Consider the following 20,740-nt stretch of genomic DNA (forward strand, 5'->3'; position numbering starts at 1 on the left):
CGTGTGCATGCGTGCATCGCCCACGAGGTCCAACTGAATGGGCCAACCCATTACGAGTATTACATCCCACCTTGAGTACGCGCTGTGTACGTGAACAGCTCTGGTTTTGTCTGTATTTTGTCTAGTTTTCAGAAAAGTTCGGACATAAAAAAATTTCAGATTCAGAAAATGGTCAAACATACAAAATGTTCAAATTTTAGAAATGTAAAAGTTTGAGTAATGTTCAAAATTAAAATGTTCGAATATGAAAAATGTTCAAATTAAAAATTGTACAATTTTAAACATATGTATACATTTGAAAAAGTTCCCAAAAAACGTCCACACAGAAAAAAAAAACCAGACAAAAATCGTAAACCAGAAGAAAAACCGAGAGATGCCCTTGAAAAAAACTATAGGAAAACCGGATGACCTACCGCTAATGGGCAGGCCCGTGTGGCTCGCCCGCTTGGGGGGAGCTCCTGTTTGCCGACCAGGTCGGTGCGGGGTTCGCACCGCACACCCTGTGTGGCTAGCTGGGCCGCGGCCCACTAGAAGGTAATTTTCGGTTTTTTTTGTTTCGTTTCCTTTTCTTTTTCTGCTGTTTTTTTTATTATCCATAATCCGAGTATTTTCGGAAAAATATATTTTTTCACATACATGAACATTTTTAAAATACGAATGTTCTTAAAAATATATTTAAAAAAAATTAGAACAGTTCTCAAATTTGAACGATTTTTAATTTTGAACGATTTTTAAATTTGAATAATTGTCAAGTTTAAACGATTTTTAAGTTTGTACGATTTTCATGTTTGAACGATTTTCATGTTTGAGCGATTTTTATGTTTGAACGATTTTTAAATTTGAACAATTTTAAAAATTGAAGATTTTTTAAGTTAAATATTTCCAAATCTGAACATTTTTTAAAAAGTTAAACATTTTTCATTTTTGAACATTTTCATTTTTGAACATTTTTTATTTCTTAAGAAAGAAAAAAACAGAAAAAGAAACCAGAAACTAGAAAACAAAAAAAGAAAATCGCGTAATGGGCTGACCAGGCCGGCCCATACCGCGCGCGGGGGTGTGCGGCGCGCGGTAACTGCCGACCTGGTCGGTGTATAGGTTTTTCCCATCTGGCAGCCGGGAGCTCCTATACGCCGAGCTGGTCGGTGGGGTGAACCCACCGCACACCCCCCGGGCGTATATGGGCTCGGCCCATTTAGTTCGGGATCACGTACCGTTTCGTTCCGATTGTTTGTATTACGTACCGTTTCGTTGGATTTGATTTCGGGACTGTTTCGTTCGGGATTTATTTCGTTTCTCAGAATAAAAAGAAATCACTTTTTAAAAATCTGAACATTTTTTTGATTTGAACATTTTTTAATTTGAACAAAAATGTATTTTTTCTATGAACAATTTCCGAATTTGAACATTTCTGAATTTGAACAAATTTTATATTTGAACAATTTTCGAATCCGAACGATTTTCATATTAGAACAAATTTCAAATTTGAACGGTTTTCAAATTTGAACGGTTTTCGAATTTGAACGGTTTTCAAATTTAAACATTATTAAATTTAAACATTTTCTCAATTTATACAATTTTTAAAAATTAAAAATTTCGAATCTGAAAAATATAAACAAAACCCAAAACAGAATAAAGAAAAAAGAAACAGAAAATGAAATCAGGAAAGAAAAAAGAAAAAAAAAACGAACTGCTACAGGCTAAACAGCCACAAATGGGCCTGGCCCATACCCGACCAGGGGTGTGCGGTGGCCGGTAGCCACCGACCTGGTCGGTGTATAGGTTTTGCCCCGCTTGGGCGTGCGCTTGTGCAGCGCGCACTGAGCGTGCAATAGGAAAGCCACTAAAATGCATCGGCGGCCTGGCCCAAATGTTCTATTCTTCCACAGTTCCATTAGCAATGAATGAAAATGCGTGGGCTGATGGGCTAGAAGCCCATAACCGTACCATCTTTCTAATTCTAAAACCCTAAACGGCAAAACCTCTCTCCTCAGCCATTTCCAATTCCCCATCACGCCACCACCACCGTCCCCATCTTCTCCGGCGAAACCCTAGCACATGGCGCTGCGCGGAGCAGCCTCGCGCTCCTTCCTCGCCGCGGTCCGCGCCCGCACCGCCACCGCCGCCCCGCGCCTCCGCCCCGTACCCGCGCCCTCGCCCGCTCCCCGACGCATCCCTGCCGTCGGGCCCTCCTCCTCCGCCCCTTTCGCCACCGCAAGGTACCCGAGACGAAACCCCTCCACGACGCGCTGGGCGTTCGACGGGTGCGACGCGAAATTAACAGCTGGTTTTCGATCCGTGCAGGCCATTGGCGGCGCTGATGGGGTCGCTGCCGGCGGTGGCTGCAAGGCTGACGGGGTACTCCGCGTCCAGCGCGCGGGCGTGCTGTGAGCTCTCCCAGGGTACCTTCTGCCGCACTTGTCAGGATCGCTAACAAGTTAGTTGTCATGATTGTGTCTGCACCGCTTTTACCATATCGTATCTCTTTTGCATCGAAACATTATCAATTGCTTTGAGGAACGTTCTAGATGTATAATGAATTTGATGCAATCATTATCTCAGTGATGGGTTTTTTATGTGTGCATTGGGAGGACTGTTATCAATGGGCACTCAGAATTTCTGTTGGTCAGTGGGTTGTGGCATGTACTCATTGTTTTCAGTTATTTGGTTAATCGCTGAAATGGGTGCATTTTGGCAAAAGGTTTTGATTCTTGAACTATATTTGGGTACAATGTGTTTTAGTATTTTACCATGTCTTGCTGAGTGGAAATTGCTTCATGCACTATAGCCATGATTATAATAATAATAATAATAATACAGCAATGGAACGACTTGGAAATGGTTTTTCTTACTGAACTCGAGGGGTGGAAATACATGATACAATGTTATAAGGTGTTTGCACACTTGTACTACCATCTAGGAGCTATTTGATCAGAAGCATATGCTAAATTTGTAATTGTCGAGTGACCAAAGTAATATTATAGAGTAGTGTGGGGTTGTTCTGATGATGTATCCTGTTTGTTCTTTTGATGAATTTCTGTTACAACTAATATAAGGACACACAATCTGGATTTGATTGCGAAAAATGAGAAAGATGGTTGATGCAGAGGACGGAGATAATTATGTAGGTCTCCCTTTCCAATGACTGCTTTTGCAACCAAGAGTATAGAGCCTTCCTGTATATAGGATAACCATGAGTTTTTAACCGTGTAGTGATCATTAAGTCGTTCCAGGGTAAACATCTCAGCGATGATAGCCAAGCAGCAGATGCAGCCGTGTCCCCGTGCTGGGTGTGTCCTATGTGGGGATACACTAGATGCAACAGTGTCCATGTACATTGACTTCTCTTAGGGAGTGGTAACAGATGACATTGCCTTTTCTAATGCCAGTATATAGAGGGCCTTCCTAACAAGTATATATATGTTCATCATGATTTTTGAGTCGCCGACTAATCGCTGATTAGTCGCCGACTAATCGCTGAGTCGTTCTGGCGTGGATGAGCCGCACTAGCGACTTGACTCACGGAGCAAGTCGCGCCACGTCACTGGCTCGACGGCGATTTCCTACGACTAGACAGCGACTTGATGCCTCAAGATTGCAGCGACTTGATGCTTCAGGATTTGAGAGATAGAGAGATGTAAAGGGAGAAAAGGGCAGAGCAGAGAGGAGAGGATCGAGCCGCCGCCGCTCCTCGCGGAGGCTGGGACTGGTTGCTGGGCCTGGCCGATGGTTGCTGGGAGAGGGTCGCGGCGGCGCACGGCTGTGTTCAAGGAAGGAGGTGAGGATTTGTCCTAGCGGAGGCTCGTGGAGGCCGGCGGTTGCTGGGAGAGCTCGCGGAGGCTGCTAAGAGGCTCGCGGCGGCGCACGGCTGAGGAGATGAGGATTTGTCCTAGGTTTTATCCAGGGGGTGATGCTGGGAGTGGTTGCTGGGCCGCCTGGGCCTGGCCGGCCTGGCTGCAATAGGTAACAGGCCAACTGGCTGCAATAGGTAACAGGCCAACTAACGTCTAATAACCCCTCAAAAAAAAGGTAACAGGCCAACTTGGCGTCCACTGTAGCAGGGCGACTTGGGGCGACTATACGAGCCCTAGTCGCTGAGTCAAGTCACCAAGTTACGAGTCTCAGCCTCGGCGACTTGACTTGACTCGGCGACTCAAAATCATGATGTTCATTCTTAAGTATGGCTATCCTAAGCATTGTTTTTATGCATCACCTAAGCATCTTTAGGCATTGCTTCAGTGCTGAACTTCCCTAGCATGGTAAATTGTCTCCCTCGCCTTTGTCATCTATCGTATGGTGTCTGCGGACAAGTATCCACCACCGTCTGGCCGTCGTGGCATCATTGCTTGGCTTCTCCAGGGTCTTGGAGACGATGATTGCCTCACCTCACTGCACTCTGGCCGAGCATCTTGATGTGTCCCAGCTTCCGCCATCACCTTTTGTGGTGAGGGAGAAGTGAGGTATTCTGGTTGCTTTCGGCCGGTAAAACATGACCGTGCTAGGTATGCCTGTAATTGGTCACGGGCTGACCACGGCGCCGCCAGCCCAGGCCACTTTTTCCCCTTAAGTTAAGGCCCACGGTTACGGAAAAAAAGATGATGGGCACCAGCGGCGTGTTCACTACCGCCGCCACGCCGCTTCTAGCATTCGATTAGGGATTGGGCGTTGGGGACGGGCGTCATGGCCGGCGAATTTCCGCTCCCTCTGCTCACACCCTCCGCTCCCTCCCTCCGCAGCAGTCAGCCGCCCCTCCCTCCCTCCTTTCCCCTTCCCCGGCCAAGCTAACCCTGCCCTTCGAGCAGAAGAGTCTCGGCCAGATCCGTGGGGAGCAGCCAGCAGCCAGCCATGTCCTTGTGTAGCTGGAGAAATCAGGCGAGATTCATGGGGATCTGCAGGGCTGTTAGGAGATCCGGTGGAAGAACAGCAGCAAGAAGGTACTCCATTTGTGTTCTTTCACCTGCTACTCAGCGACAATGATATGCCTGCGTACTGTTCGAGGGAGCGCTAGTAGCTTTTAGCTGATGAGCCTGGCGGGTATAATCGGGCAGACGGATGCCGCTCAGCACGAATGAATTATCTGGACCCATAGCGGCATCCCTTTTGAGGTATAAGACACAGGTGGGTACTTGGTGGGCCGTTGCTAACGTGTCCACTTACAGGTTTAGTGCTAGGCCGGCACGTCCCAGTTCGTCGCCCACCGCCCCGAGCTGCAAAGAAGAAAAAAGCACATACTCAGCGATCGTCATCCATTTGCCTGGCCGTCGCCGCACTTTCTCAGTTCGCCGGAGCGGTGCTGTGCCGTGCTGCCTCGCCACGATCAGCACCGGCAGACGCGGCGACAGAAAGTAACCTAAACCCAAGGGCCAGGGGACAGGAAGAGATCCAAGTCAGCCGCCCAAACCCGTGAGGCCTTTCATCTTTCGCTTTTGCCTCGCCACCTGCTCGCTTTGGCTCCGATTCCGCCATATTAATCCCCTCGTGCCCTCGCCCTTCCCGCGCCGCCGGTTGCGACACCGTCGGGCGAGATTTGTATGTGATTTCGAGGAATTCTTCAGGAGGTTTTAGGGCTAGCATGTGCTGTACTGCTGTAATTTTTTGCCATGTTTCTGCTTCTGTTTTCCAACACAGTATATCTCTGGTTGGTGTTAGATGGCTAAGTTAACCAGGATTCATGCGCGTTCACACTATGATTTAGGCAGATGTGTCCTCCTGTAGGTAAACTGAAATTACAACAATTTCTCAATGTGGTGCAGATTATGTTTTAGTTTTAGCCGAGAATTTTTATCTTATCATTGTGACCCAATTTTTACCAACAATGCGGTGCAGATTATATTGACATGTCGGACCAATTAAAGTGGTGTCAGTTAATCTTTTCCAGGTGTTTAACAGAAATTGCGCCTAATTGCTAAAATAATTGGTCCTGATCCTACTAAGAAAAATATTCCCTCTGTCCCGAATTAGATGTCACAAATTTGTCTAGACTTGCATGTATCTATATACTAAAATGCCTTTAGATACATGCATATCTAGACAAATCTGCGACAAGTAATTTGGGACAGAGGGAGACTAGGCAATGATTTTTATATCATCGGACATAAAATTTGAAGCATCCATACATGTGTTCACTTTAATTGTTGAGTATGGATGCTTTGAATTTTATGTCCTGCTTCCATGTGCAATGATTTTTGTTCCTTAACCTGCATCAAAACTATCTGAGTAAAACATACTGGTTTATACAAACATTGCCGTATTTTTGGTACTTCTGCTATTCTGTATGATATTCATGTTTAACCTATCTGAATTGTAAACCTTATTTTGCAGGTAATTGAAGCGGGAGTCGTGGTCCTTCGCAGCAAGGATAAAGCTCTTTTGAGATGAATCTATTTTCAGCAATTTTAGGCAAATGTACTGGCTTAAGTTCCTGTTTTCAGCATTTTACAAGTTATAAGAAACTCCCCACTCCTAGTGCTAGTTGTTGTGTCTCGCAGACAAACGGACAATCTACTTGATTTCTATATAAATAACGTCCTGTTAATCAGCACAAGTCATTTCACTCTGATATAAAAACAGTGTGTGAACACTGACCAAGTTTCATTCGATGGTTTTCATGTGCGAAAAGTGTGTTCACTTTTTTTTATATCATCGGAGTCGTGCTTCTTTTTTTCCGCACATGAGTGCACATTCTGAGTGAATTTGTTACCGAGAATCCAGTTAAATTGATGAAATCATTGCTGTGATCTGTGAGTATTATTGTAAATGATGATCTGCCAAAAAAGAGAGTAAATACTATAAAGTTAGAATTGTGCTATTGAATCAATGCCTTCCTTTCCTTTTTGAAATACTGGTAAGGCTAAGCTGTACAAACAAGGCAATAGCCAACTCAAATGCAACGGATTCAGCATAACGTTGTTCATGTGCTGCTGGATGACTGTTACATAGATAGAGTGAACTTAGCATATAGTAGAGGTGCCAGATATTTCGTGCAACATAGTCTTGGATAAGTTCGTAGCACAAGGTGCAGAGTGTCCGCTGACCTGCGTGCACTCTCCATCAGCTCGAAGAGGCAGATGTCGTGGGTGAGGAGGTCGTTGTCACAGCCACGCTAACAAAACCTCCGGTGGCTATCTCCGTTGTGGTAGCTGACGTTGTGTGCTGCAAAGAAGCGCTGCTAACCATGTTGTCAAGTGCTGTGTGCCAGCACAGAAACTAGGTTGTGCGATGGAAGAAGTTAAATTGTCAGTCCCAACACTAATCGCACTGAAGAATTATGTTCGTCTTTCCAGGATCTACACAGAAGAATTGTAGATGCCAGCAAATTGAAAACTCCTTTTAGAAGTCGTTTGGAAGTCAAGCTTTCCTTTCATTTGTATCATTTTAAAATGAATACATTTCATTTACATTGTAATTTTAGAAATGGACACTTGTTTGGTTGCCACAGGAATTGCAAATGACAGCGGAATTCAATATTGAATTTGTAAATGGCCGCGAATGACAGGTCTCAGCTCGGAATCGTGTTTACCCATGGCATCATTTTACTGGATTTTCTAAATGACAGGAAAATTATGTGGCAACCAAATAGCTCACCTATGTAATTCCAAAATGAATTTCAGGATTTTAGACTCAAATGATGGATACCGAACTGACTTCTTAGCAAAGATAGAGCATAGCATGTGAGCGGAGCAGATCTGAAAGCAAGCCAACGTCAAATGTACTAGCTGCTGCTGTTTCGTCGCAGTTGCACCAAGCAGTGTTATTTGACTCACGGTCTCCGCCATGTAAAAGCAAGCCATATTACATGTGTCGGCAACAATGCTGAGCCCGTCAGCAATTGATGCCTTCCACCTGGAACCATGGACAGAGCACTACCACTACACCATATACAACTACAGTACAGTACTTGTATAAGCCGGGCATCATATTCTGTAGCCGCGCCCACCAAATCGACCGTCCTCGTCTTGGCCGTCCCTCTTCTTCATAGTTTCAGATTCTGAGAGCGGCGAAACAGAGGAGACACTCAGCACTGAACCCACACCTTCAAAAGCCAAGTTAGATGCCTGCGCAGGAAGTGCCATTATGGATTTCATTTCAATATTGACAATAACAAAACAACAGCAGAGTGGCGAAACAGAGGAGAGACAAGAGCAACAAAGTGACGAAATAGAATTAAGGAGGACAAAGAGCGACAACTCTAACTCTAAAACAATCAGCGTTGTTCTTCTTCACGAGAGACAACAAGTGTTCATAGAATCAGTAACTACCTGGGCCGTTGGAGCTCTCTTCGTGGTATTATCCAGTATGAATGTTTGATTTTGCGCTGTCGCTTTCTTCTTTCTTGCGTGGCCTCCTTCTCTTCATTCGCAGAAAGGACCACGCAAGGGTACATCAACCGCAGCCCATCCCCAGCAGGAGATATTACGTCTAATAATCGAATATATACTATAAAATAAAATAATAAATGAAGGAAGTCAGTATAATTATTAGCTAGAAATCGAGTTCATAATTTCCGTTTGGGCAATAGAGAAGAATTACGAAACAATGGACATGTAAAATATAACACTTCTTGAGAAAAAAAAAGCTCCTCCAAGAAACAAAGAACAGAAAATGAAGATGTGGTACTACAGTACAGAGCATACAAAACCGTTCTCCGTGCAGAAAAAGGAGCAATCAATTGAGAACAAGCAAGTGCGTGTATGGTTGCTGTAACATCCCAAATTTCAATAAAAAGAAAGTTAGAAGAATTCCAGAGAGCAAAATTTCAAACCAACAAAAACTTTTTAAATTGCATATAGTGCCATGCATAGGACTTGTGCATTTGAGTGATATGCCATGATGATTGTTATTATGTGTATGTGCTATACTCTAAAACCCTAAAGTGATCATGTGAAGATCACCAACAAAATAAATCAAAAAGAGAAAGAAAATCAAATAAAAGAAAAACCCTAAAACCCTCACATATGGCTTATGCCATTTTTATAAATTTTGACCCTAGACCAATTTGGTCTTCACCATTAGTTGAAAAATGTTACTAAACACTTATTACAACTTTTGGAATCAAAAAAACACAAATCAAATGATTTTCAAACTCAAAATTTGATCACATGTGATAATGGTCAAATCTGCCATTTTTAGTCTGATCACTACTTTGAGCCCTTGCAATTCAAAATTTTCAAACTAAACTTTGTCAACTCTTTGCACCTCATCCAAGAGCACATCAAGGTGAACACTTTTTGTAAAGACCACCATGCCAAATTCTTTTTAGATCAAATACTAGGCTCATCCAAAGTTGCAACTTTTTATTAAGTGGAACATTCTCCCACTTAGCAATTTTTGCAAAACTTTGAATTTGACAAATCCACCACCACCTCTCACCTTCTCTGGTCATTTACAACTAAACTAAACACACACATTTCAAATTGTGCAACCATTTGAACTCACTCAAATTTGGACAAAAATTACAAATTTCAAATATGGAACTATTTGACACTATTTCAAATAGTGATCTACTCAACTCTAACCTACCCTAAACTAACCTATCTGGTCCCCTTGCCCCCTCTCTCACTCAATGCTGCACAGTAACCCTAAGAGGAGAGGCTAGCTCACATGTGCATGGCCATGCCTGCCATGTCGCCACCCCGACGAGCCTCCCCTCTCTCCCCTCCTCGCCGGCACTGGCCCTGGTGCCACACCTCGCCACCGCACTCCTCTACTTCTCCCTAGCCATGGCACGGTCCAGCTCGACGACGACCAACGCCGGAGGACGTGCGCCCGAAACCCGCCAGTATGTCACTCGCGTCGCAACCATGCGCGCCGTGGACGCACACTGGCCACGCGCCCCCTCGCCAGTACACACAGCCCCTGGCCCCTCTAGCACCTCGTCGAGCCTCGCTGCGCCACCACGACTCCACCAGACACGCTTGGAACAGATACCCTGGACCACCGCCGCCGGAGACGACGACACGATCCCATAGACGCCGCCCGCAGACACGGAAGCAATGCGAGCGCCACAGACGCCGCCCGACCATGTTGTCGCTACCTCTAGCTTCGCCTGGACGAGGAGAACGTCGCTGCAACCTCGCCTAGCCCAACCGCTCGCCGGAATCGCCGCGAGCATGTCGACCTTGCCACTGCCCCGCAGCACCCGAGCTTCTCTATAAATAGCGCGTTCCCTAGACGCCGTTGAGCACACCAATCCATTCTCCTCCCATCCCTGCTTCTCCTCGCACCATTAGCTACCTCAATCGTCGCCGGAGCAAGGACAATCGACCGATCGGAGCCGCGGAAGCCCTGGAACAATCGCCGTCGACTGGAGCTTCCTCGAGCGACGCCACTGCTACAGGCTGCTTCCTCGTCGTCGACAACCTCGCCTCGACCACCGCCGCCGCTCGCCGGACCCCTGGTTAGCGCTCCGACCCCCTAGGCTCGCGGCCAGACCCTCGGCATCTCGCCGGATAAGACGATGGCCCTGCGCCGTCCGATTCTGTTCCAATCCAACGTCCCCTATGTAGGGATTCGTTGCATAGAAAACAAAAAATTTCCTACCGCGAGAACGCAATCCAAGCCAAGATGCAATCTAGAAGATGGGAGCAACGAGGGGATGAACGAGACTAACCCTTGAAGATTTCCAAAGCCTATAAAAGTAGGCTCGTATTGCTGCGGTGGACGATCACTTTCCGCTTGCAAAAGCGTGTAGAAGATCTTGATCACGGTGCCACAATCGGGCAGCACCTCCGTACTCGGTCACACGTTCGGTGTTGATGAAGACGACGTCCTTCTCCCCGTTCCAGCGGGCAGCGGAAGTAGTAGCTCCTCCTTGAATCCGGCAGCACGACGGCGTGGTGGCGGTGGCGGTGGAGATCTCCGGCGGAGCTTCGCTAAGCGTGCGGGAGAAGAGGAGGAGAGAGGGGGCGGCTAGGGTTTGGGAGAGGGGGTGGCCGGCCTCCTTGGGTGCGGCCAAGGTGGGGTGGTTGTGGTGGTCGGCCCCCTCCCCTATGCCCCTCATTATATAGGTGGATCCCCAAGTGTTGGACTACAAGTCTGAATAAGACCCCAACACTAGAACCTTCCATGTAGTAGGGAAACCTACCCAAGGTGGGAATCCCACTTGAGGTGGGATTCCCCCTTTCCATGTGGAGGGGTGGCCGGCCCCCTTTGGTGGAGTCCACCTTGGACTCCACCCTCTAGGGTTGGCCGGCCATGGGGAGGTGGAGTCCCTCCGGGACTCCTCCTTCCTTAGTGATTCCTTCCGGACTTTTCTAGAACCTTCTAGAACCTTCCGCAAAATCACCGGATCATTTTAAATCTTATAAAATGACTTCCTATATATGAATCTTATTCTCCGGACCATTCCGGAACTCCTCGTGATGTCCGGGATCCCATCCGGGACTTCGAACAAAACTTCGAACTCCATTCCATATTCAAGTTCTACCATTTCAACATCAAACCTTAAGTGTGTCACCCTACGGTTCGCGAACTATGTGGACATGGTTGAGTACTCTCTCCGACCAATAACCAATAGCGGGATCGGGAGATCCATAATGGCTCCCACATATTCAACGATGACTTAGTGATCGAATGAACCATTCACATACGATACCAATTCCCTTTGTCACGCGATATTTTACTTGTCCGAGGTTTGATCATCGGTATCACTCTATACCTTGTTCAACCTCGTCTCCGGACAAGTACTCTTTACTCGTACCGTGGTATGTGGTCTCTTATGAACTTATTCATATGCTTGCAAGACATTAGACGACATTCCACCGAGAGGGCCCAGAGTATATCTATCCGTCATCGGGATGGACAAATCCCACTGTTGATCCATATGCCTCAACTCATACTTTCCGGATACTTAATCCCACCTTTATAACCACCCATTTACACAGTGGCGTTTGATGTAATCAAAGTACCTTTCCGGTATAAGTGATTTACATGATCTCATGGTCATAAGGACTAGGTAACTATGTATCGAAAGCTTATAGCAAATAACTTAATGACGTGATCTTATGCTACGCTTAATTGGGTGTGTCCATTACATCATTCATACAATGACATAACCTTGTTATTAATAACATCCAATGTTCATGATCACGAAACCATGATCATCTATTAATCAACAAGCTAGTTATACAAGAGGCTTACTAGGGACTCTTTGTTGTTCACATAACACACATGTATCAATGTTTCGGTTAATACAATTATAGCATGGTATGTAAACATTATCATAAAACACAAAGATATATTATAATAACCATTTTATTATTGCCTCTTGGGCATATCTCCAACAGTCTCCCACTTGCACTAGAGTCAATAATCTAGTTTACATTTTGTAAAGATATAACACCTTGGCCTTCTGGTGCTTTATCATGTTTTGCTCACGGGAGAGGTTTTAGTCAACGGAAATGACACGCTCAGAAACGTATGTATTTTGTAATTCATTTGCATCTCACACTACAAGAGAACTCCCTGTTAAGCAACATATACTTTGCAACAACTTGAATATCTGTTGCAATTCTTTTTGGTAGATACGCATATAAGGGTTGCCGGTTGTATCCGTTCTCTGTTATACAAAGAGGGATAACATGAGTAGCAGCGCTGCAACTTTTATGTTCGCTCGGATGGAAACACGATTCATAACCGCGCGACCTGATAAAAAAATTCAACCCGGTGGTGGTTTCAAGTCGCGCTGGCGCGTAGTTGAAAATTTAGCAATTCTCTATAAGTAGGCCCATGAAATAGCCAGTTCGTCATCTACTTTCGTTGCCACCGTCCCTGCATGAACTATGCGAGGTTTCGCCAACGACCCATCTATGATCTATCCTTATCCCCTCTCAGCAGTTCTTCGTTTCCACCATTCCGATCGCTTCCGGCCGCAGCCTCCACCACATGCATAAGACCGCAGATCCAAACTCCCCACAATCTCATCACTTCACCTGCAGTTTTGTGCAGCCACCGTCTGTAACGCAGCTCATACCTAACCCTAGATTGGTGAACATCTGATAATGCAGAAGCTCCGGTGGCCGCAGGGTCTCTTTGAAGTAGTTTGACCAACGCATCGGATACAGGTAGGTGACTTGCGTGTTCATCGGCAGCCGAAGTATAAAGGATCGTATCAGCCTTCGTCAACGAGATCTGGATCTCCTCTGGGTCGATCTCTTTGCCTCATCTCCATGCCGCTTTTTCTCATTTGGATTTGTGCATATGACAGGTCCATGTTCGCTAGTGGTACTCCGTCAATAACGTCTTCAACGCCATTCATTCTACTGGGTGGGGAGCCAGGTCCTTGGCCTTTACAGGTTTCGGTGAGCTTCGTCCCTGTTACTGCAGGTGAGCTATTCCTTCATCTGGGGGTTGAGAGGTCTCTAATTTTGGTGCTAAGAATCAGTCTCGTGTGTATAGGATTCAGGTTTTAATACTTCTTGTGGCCGCAGGACTATCCTGCCTTTTATGTCTGATGCTGGCAATTGGGACCAGATAATAACATGTAGTGCAGGCACTCGTTCTTGATTCCTTGGAACGAGAGATCTGACTGAAGGTTAAGGTAAGACGGAAGACTGTCCTTTGAAGGTGGTGATACAGGAGATATAACTGACAGCTTGGTGCACTGCAGGTTTTAGGCGATAACATGCCCATTGTTAATCACGTTGGTTTCTCTCCAGGTACGTTGGATCCAAATTATTATCAAATTAGAAGCTTTATTTAAAATCCCTTGTTTAATAGCTTTTGTCGAGCCCAGTAACTTGTTACAGGAATTAAGCCAAGGGGTAGAGGTCACCGATAAGGGGTATGCGGCCCTGCAAAGATGTAGCTGTACCCCAAATCTGTATGCTCTATCTTTGCTTGGTCCATCTGGTTAATTAAAGGATCTCAATCTTCTGTTTATGGATTTGTTTGATGCCTTCATGGTTATACATCTTATGATTCTTATCCATATTTTCTCGTATCTCCATTTGTGTTGTCACACTATGACTTGCTAGTCGGCTGAGCTCTTTCAAATTCAATCTGATAGGACAATTTCTTGCGTGGTGGTCACTTACCTTTGGGATGCAACCACCAAGGTTCCGTACAGTTATTTTTTATTAAGTAGTTGCTATAATTAACTATGCCCATCACATTGTCTTTGCCACTTTTACACTGAAACATTTTTTTTATTTTGCAGGTCCCAAGGTGTCGTACATCGGCAAGACTTGCCATATTCAGATATCAACTCCGGACGTGTTAGGAAAATAGTAGAACAAATATATAGGACTAGTAGAGTATCATACTTTGATGTAATATTGCAAATTGTTTGCTACTCGAATTTTCATGTATGGGATGCTGATACCAGTAATAAATATTGAATTCAGTGTCACACAATGGGAAAATAATTCTACGATTTCTTTGTGATTTGTATGTGTTACGTGAACAATTTTCTCTTGCCGAGAAAAGTATCCTTTTTTCCGAGAGCAAATAAATAATCCAATCAAGAAAATAATTTGTGTAATAATTTTCAATCCATATAGGATGTCTCCACCAACGCATACAAGAGTTGTTTGAATTCTGTAGCTATTTTTGCAACGCTTATCCATTGGTTACCAACGCCCCTGTATGCGTTGCATTATATCTTTGCAACGCCCAAAAACGCAACGCATTCATATTCGTTGGTAAAGTCGCTAGCAACGCCTATATTTGCATTTAGATACGCTTAGATGCGTTGTTGTAGGGGGTTTCTTCTTGTAGTGTCAACGCATCACTCATTTCCAAATGAGTTGGCATTAAATATGTTTGATCTTCTGGTGGAACCTTATTTCCGCGGTCTGAAATAAGTCACTAATATTGTCACATACAATATAGCTTCAAAGTTCTGACACTATCGGAACTACACCAAGTTCTCAAAGAACTTCTTGACTCAACATCCTCAGTCATTTGTCAAAACAATGACATACTCTGCCTTCGTTTGTAGAATCCGTCACAATATTTAGAACTTTTCTAAATCTAACATAGACAACTTCTAGCTCATTGTGCTACCTTTAAAACAACACTTAGTCTAATTTGAGATTGAAATTCTATTTTTATATGTGACAAAACAAATATCGGTGTAATCACCTTACATCGATTTGTTTGTCATTTCTCCATACAAAACTATATATATCCTTGATTCTTCTAAAGTACTCAAGGATACTCTTACTGTCGTCCAATGATCATCTCATGAATCATTCTGGTATATGCTCATAACATTTTAGAGCACAGGACATCTGATTGCGTACATATTATTCGTGATCCATAATCACTCATGTGTTTTTACTCATTGAGTATCAGATACACTCAAGTCTTGTTAAAACTTCACATGACAAGAACATTTTCTTAATATTTCTATACTGAACTATTTCAATATCCATTCTATGTACTTTGACTTAAACTTATTTTGTGTTTCAATCTATCTTCATAGATCTTGACACTAGATATGTTTCAGTCCATATCCTTTCATTGAAATTAATTTCTCAATGAAACCTTTTAATCAAGTATATAATTACATCATTTATAACCAACTATATGTCACCTACATAAAGTATTATAAATATGTCTTAGCGCTCCCACTTAATTTCTTGCAAATGCAAGCCTCTTCATCGTCTCTGACGAAATCAAAAACTCTTTGACTATTTCATCTGGTGAAGATTCCAACTCCGCGATACTTACTTCATCCAATTGAAGTTCGTATACCTATCTAGTATTCCACGGACCAGCAAAACTCTTGGTTGTATCTTGTATACACTTTTAATACACACTTCTAATAAGTAATGTATTTTGCCATCCTACTAACATATCTCACAAAAGAAATATGTAGTGATTACTAGAATAATCCATATAGACTTTAAGCATTGCTACGGAAGATCTAATCTTGTCATAGTCAACTCTTTGAACTTTGTCGTAAACAACTTTTCGACAAGTCAAGCTTCTTCAAGGATATTTCATCCAAGTCCATCAATTTTATAGATCTATTTACTTTCAAAAAGTATTCATCTATCTTGGATTTCATGGCGTATAGCCATTTTAACGGAGTCGTGGCCCATCATAACTTCTTTGTTTGTAGTTGGTTTATCATTGTTCACAATCAATCCTTTGTCCACAAATCATTTATTTGATCACAAAGTAAACCATACCTACAAGGTTCAATATGTACTTCGATCTCCATGGCTAAAACACTTTGTAGTCATGGGAGCCATGATCATCGTGGTCGCTTCCGGAACCAATTTCCGATGCTGCGCTACTCTGATCATTATGCTCAGGTTCATAAACCTTATCAAATTCTATTGTCCTCCCACTCAAATATTTCGCTAGAAAACAATTTCTTGGAAATAAGCAAGTAACATTAACAAACACTTTTGTCGTTTACTTCATAGTGGAAAGAATTCCCAATCAATTCTTTGGGATAACCAACAAAGACATTCATCCGATTTTGGTTGTAAACTTTTAGACCAAAATTTAAAGAAAGGACTATTAGGGTTTATACCCATGCCATAACTCGTATGGTGTCATTTCTACGGATCATGATGATGCTCTATTTAGTGTAAAAGCGGTAGTCACTAAAGCATAATCCACAAAAATATAATGGCGTCATAATATTTTATCTCATTATTAATCCAACAAGTTTTGGATACATCTCTCGGATACTATATCATCATTATGATACTCCAAGAAATGTGAGTTGTAGAACAATTTCATGACTCTCTTAGATGTTCGCTAAAACTCGTAATTCAAATATTTCCACCATGATCCAATCATAGATATTTGACTTTTCTATTACGATGATTTCCACTTCATGCTGAAATTTATTTGAATCCATTCAAAAATTTCAAACTTCTTCCTTATCGAATATATCCACATATATATATACTCAATTCATTGTTGGAATTTTTCATGAAGTAGAAGAATCTCCCGCACACAACTATGCCCAGTGAACCACATACATCATCATGTATTTTTCCACTAAGTTTGTTGCCCGTTCAACTCTTGGCCTATGAACGGTATTTTAATCATTCTCTTTAGAAAAGATTTGCAAGCGCCAAATGATTCAAAAATCAAATGACTCCAAAAATCCATTTGCATGGAGTTCCTTCATGCGTTCCTTTCTAACATGACCTAAATGGCGGTTCCACAAATAAGTGGAATTCAAATCATTTGCCTTATGGCATTTTAGCGTCGGTGTTATGTATGTGTGTTTCACCATTAAGATTTATAATAACTTATCCATCGTACATGGAGTAATGTCATAATTTAAACAACTCATTGTTTTCATTTGACCAGAGCAAAATAACAATTATTAAGTTCTTTATTATAAATTCTAAGGGCTAGATAGAATGCTAACGACGAACATAATAACACTTTATTTTGTTCCGACGTGCATTCCTATCATATTCCTTGTCAGCTCACTTAGGCCATTGTATTCTTGTATTGCGTTGTTTTGTATGACACTTCATACCAACCAATATAGTACTAATACCCAAGAATTTCATAGTGTGACTTAACTAGGAATACAACCATAACATGTATATCATTTATATACACCTGAGCTAGACTTTCTAGTCTTTTCTTTTCTTTTTGCCAAAATATCTTTTGCAGTTTCTCTTTTAGCTTTCCTCATTATTCAGAAAAACACTTTAACATTATTAACTTCTAGGTTTGTTGGTCAAATACCAATAACCTTGAGGTTCTTACTTTAAGTTGATCATCATATACAAGTGTTTCAGATTTCACTATTAGTAACTTTGTAATATGATGAACAATTTCACTCATAATTTTATCCATTATATCATGACGACTTTTCGAGACCATGTCTGTACATGCTAGGCTCGTAAAGTTTTAACCTTGGTATTCGCATGTGCAAATCTGGCTTGCACCCGTTGTATGCACACGTAGAATCTATCACACCCGATCATCACGTGATGCTTCGAAACGACGAGTCTTAGCAACGGTGCATACTAAGGATGATAACTTCATGGATATGCGAATATTATTAGTGCCCCAATAGTTGGAGGATTGTGACGCCTGACGTCTTCAACCTTCATACATTCCCATAAAACTTATGAGTTTATGTAGTCTCACCAAATATATATTCTATCATCTTGCAATAAGGTCTTAGATATCATATATATCTCATACCTTGATTATTTCTGAAAACTAAATTTTCAGCTCCTTACTTTTGAAACATATTTGAACTTCAAGTCTCACGGAGACAAGATAACTTTAGGTACTAATTGAAACCATAGCTCTTTGAATCAACAATGTGAGGTTTACTAAAAGTTTGCAATAGGACTTAATTAATTCTTGATTATTTAACAATACGGTACCAATCCGTAAAGTTTCTTGTCAGATTTTAACAGTATTTCTATCTCAATAACAAGACTAGCGCATGGTAGAAAAAACGGATGCCAATACTACAAAATTAATTCAAAATACTACGCAGACTATGATTATGATAATTAGTTCATGTTTTAATCTAATTACTAATGAACTCCCACTTAATACAACATCCCTCATAGTTGTTAAGTGGTACACGATCCAAATCCACTACACCAAAACCGATCATCACGTGAGATGATGTAGCTTCAATGGTGAACATCAACATGTTGATCATATCATCCATATGACTCGTGTTCAACCTTTCGGTTTCCGTTGTCCCGAGGCCATGTCCGTACATGCTAGGCTCGTCAAGCAAACCCAAGTATTCCGCGTGTGCAACATGGCTTACACCCGTTGTATGTGAACGTTGAGTCTATCACATCCGATCATCACGAGATGCTTCGAAACGACGAACTGTACAACGGTGCATACGAGGGGAGAACACTTTATTATCTTGATATTAATGTGAGGGATCATCTTATAATGTTACCGTCGCGTTCTAAGCAAAATAAGATGCATAAAGGATTAACATCACATGCAGTTCATATGTGATATGATATGGCCCTTTTGTCTTTGCGCCTTTGATCTTCGTATCCAAAGCACGGACATGATCTCCATCATCAACGGGCATGATCTTCATCATCGTCGGCGTAGCGTCAAGATTCATGGCGCCGTCTTCATGGTTGTTCACCTCATGTAGCAACTATTACAACTACTTTGAAATACTACTCAACATGAAATTTAAAGACAACCATAAGGCTCCTGCCGGTTGCCACAATACAATAATGATCATCTCATACATATTCATCATCACATTATGGCCATATCACATCACCAAACCCCGCAAAAACAAGTTAGACGTCTCTAATTTGGTTTGCATATTTTACGTGGTTTAGGGTTTTCGAGAGAGATCTAATCTACCTACGAACATGAACCACAACGGTGATACTAGTGTTGTCAATAGAAGAGTAAATTGAATCTTCACTATAGTAGGAGAGACAGACACCCGCAAAGCCTCTTATGCAATACAAGTTGCATGTCGAACGAGGAACAAGTCTCATGAACGCGGTCATGTAAAGTTAGTCCGAGCCGCTTCATCCCACTATGCCACAAAGATGCAAAGTACTCAAACTAAAGACAACAAGAGCATCAACGCCCACAAAACCATTGTGTTCTACTCGTGCAACCATCTATGCATAGACACGGCTCGATACCACCGTAGGGATTCGTTGCATAGAAAACAAAAAATTTCCTACCGCGAGAACGCAATCCAAGCCAAGATGCAATCTAGAAGATGGGAGCAACGAGGGGATGAACGAGACTAACCCTTGAAGATTTCCAAAGCCTATAAAAGTAGGCTCTTATTGCTGCGGTAGACGGTCACTTGCCGCTTGCAAAAGCGTGTAGAAGATCTTGATCACGGTGCCACAATCGGGCAGCACCTCCGTACTCGGTCACACGTTCGGTGTTGATGAAGACGACGTCCTTCTCCCCGTTCCAGCGGGCATCGGAAGTAGTAGCTCCTCCTTGAATCCGGCAGCACGACAGCGTGGTGGCGGTGGCGGTGGAGATCTCCGGCGGAGCTTCGCTAAGCGTGCGGGAGAAGAGGAGGAGAGAGGGGCGGCTAGGGTTTGGGAGAGGGGGTGGCCGGCCTCCTTGGGTGCGGCCAAGGTGGGGTGGTTGTGGTGGTCGACCCCCTCCCCTATGCCCCTCATTATATAGGTGGATCCCCAAGTGTTGGACTACAAGTCTTCGAATAAGACCCCAACACTAGAACCTTCCATGTAGTAGGGAAACCTACCCAAGGTGGGAATCCCACTTGAGGTGGGATTCCCCTTTCCATGTGGAGGGTGGCCGGCCCCCTTTGGTGGAGTCCACCTTGGACTCCACCCTCTAGGGTTGGCCGGCCATGGGGAGGTGGAGTCCCTCCGGGACTCCTCCTTCCTTAGTGATTCCTTCCGGACTTTTCTAGAACCTTCTAGAACCTTCCGCAAAATCACCGGATCATTTTAAATATTATAAAATGACTTCCTATATATGAATCTTATTCTCCGGACCATTCCGGAACTCCTCGTGATGTCCGGGATCCCATCCGGGACTTCGAACAAAACTTCGAACTCCATTCCATATTCAAGTTCTACCATTTCAACATCAAACCTTAAGTGTGTCACCCTACTGGTTCGCGAACTATGTGGACATGGTTGAGTACTCTCTCCGACCAATAACCAATAGCGGGATCTGGAGATCCATAATGGCTCCCACATATTCAACGATGACTTAGTGATCGAATGAACCATTCACATACGATACCAATTCCCTTTGTCACGCGATATTTTACTTGTCCGAGGTTTGATCATCGGTATCA

The 20,740-nt window shown here is 43.2% G+C and overlaps 1 protein-coding gene and 1 long non-coding RNA gene across 2 annotated transcripts; one reads left to right on the forward strand and one right to left on the reverse strand.

The window, feature by feature from the left end:
- Positions 1 to 2,058: 2,058 nt before the first annotated feature.
- LOC124687383 lies at positions 2,059 to 6,597 on the forward strand. Its single transcript, XM_047221174.1, has 3 exons — positions 2,059 to 2,181; positions 2,285 to 2,437; positions 6,322 to 6,597. Exons 1-2 carry the CDS (start codon positions 2,059 to 2,061, stop codon positions 2,432 to 2,434), a joined length of 273 nt encoding a protein of 90 aa, XP_047077130.1. The 3' UTR covers positions 2,435 to 2,437; positions 6,322 to 6,597.
- Positions 6,598 to 7,612: 1,015 nt separating this feature from the next.
- On the reverse strand, positions 7,613 to 8,340 carry LOC124687384. Its single transcript, XR_006998193.1, has 2 exons — positions 8,259 to 8,340; positions 7,613 to 8,054 (listed from the first exon to the last, which is right to left on the reverse strand). It is a non-coding gene; the product is annotated as an uncharacterized LOC124687384 (long non-coding RNA).
- Between the last annotated feature and the right edge of the window lie 12,400 nt (positions 8,341 to 20,740).

This window comes from Lolium rigidum, chromosome 2, assembly GCF_022539505.1.
Source record: "Lolium rigidum isolate FL_2022 chromosome 2, APGP_CSIRO_Lrig_0.1, whole genome shotgun sequence".
Lineage (NCBI taxonomy): Eukaryota > Viridiplantae > Streptophyta > Magnoliopsida > Poales > Poaceae > Lolium > Lolium rigidum.

Excerpts from the sequence above, each read along its gene's own strand:
- LOC124687383 (XM_047221174.1), top strand. The coding sequence starts at position 2,059 with ATGGCGCTGCGCGGAGCAGCCTCGCGCTCCTTCCTCGCCGCGGTCCGC. Across the intron at positions 2,182-2,284 it reads CTCCCCGACGCATCCCTGCC|CTGGTTTTCGATCCGTGCAG; the intron begins GTCGGGCCCTCC and ends CGAAATTAACAG.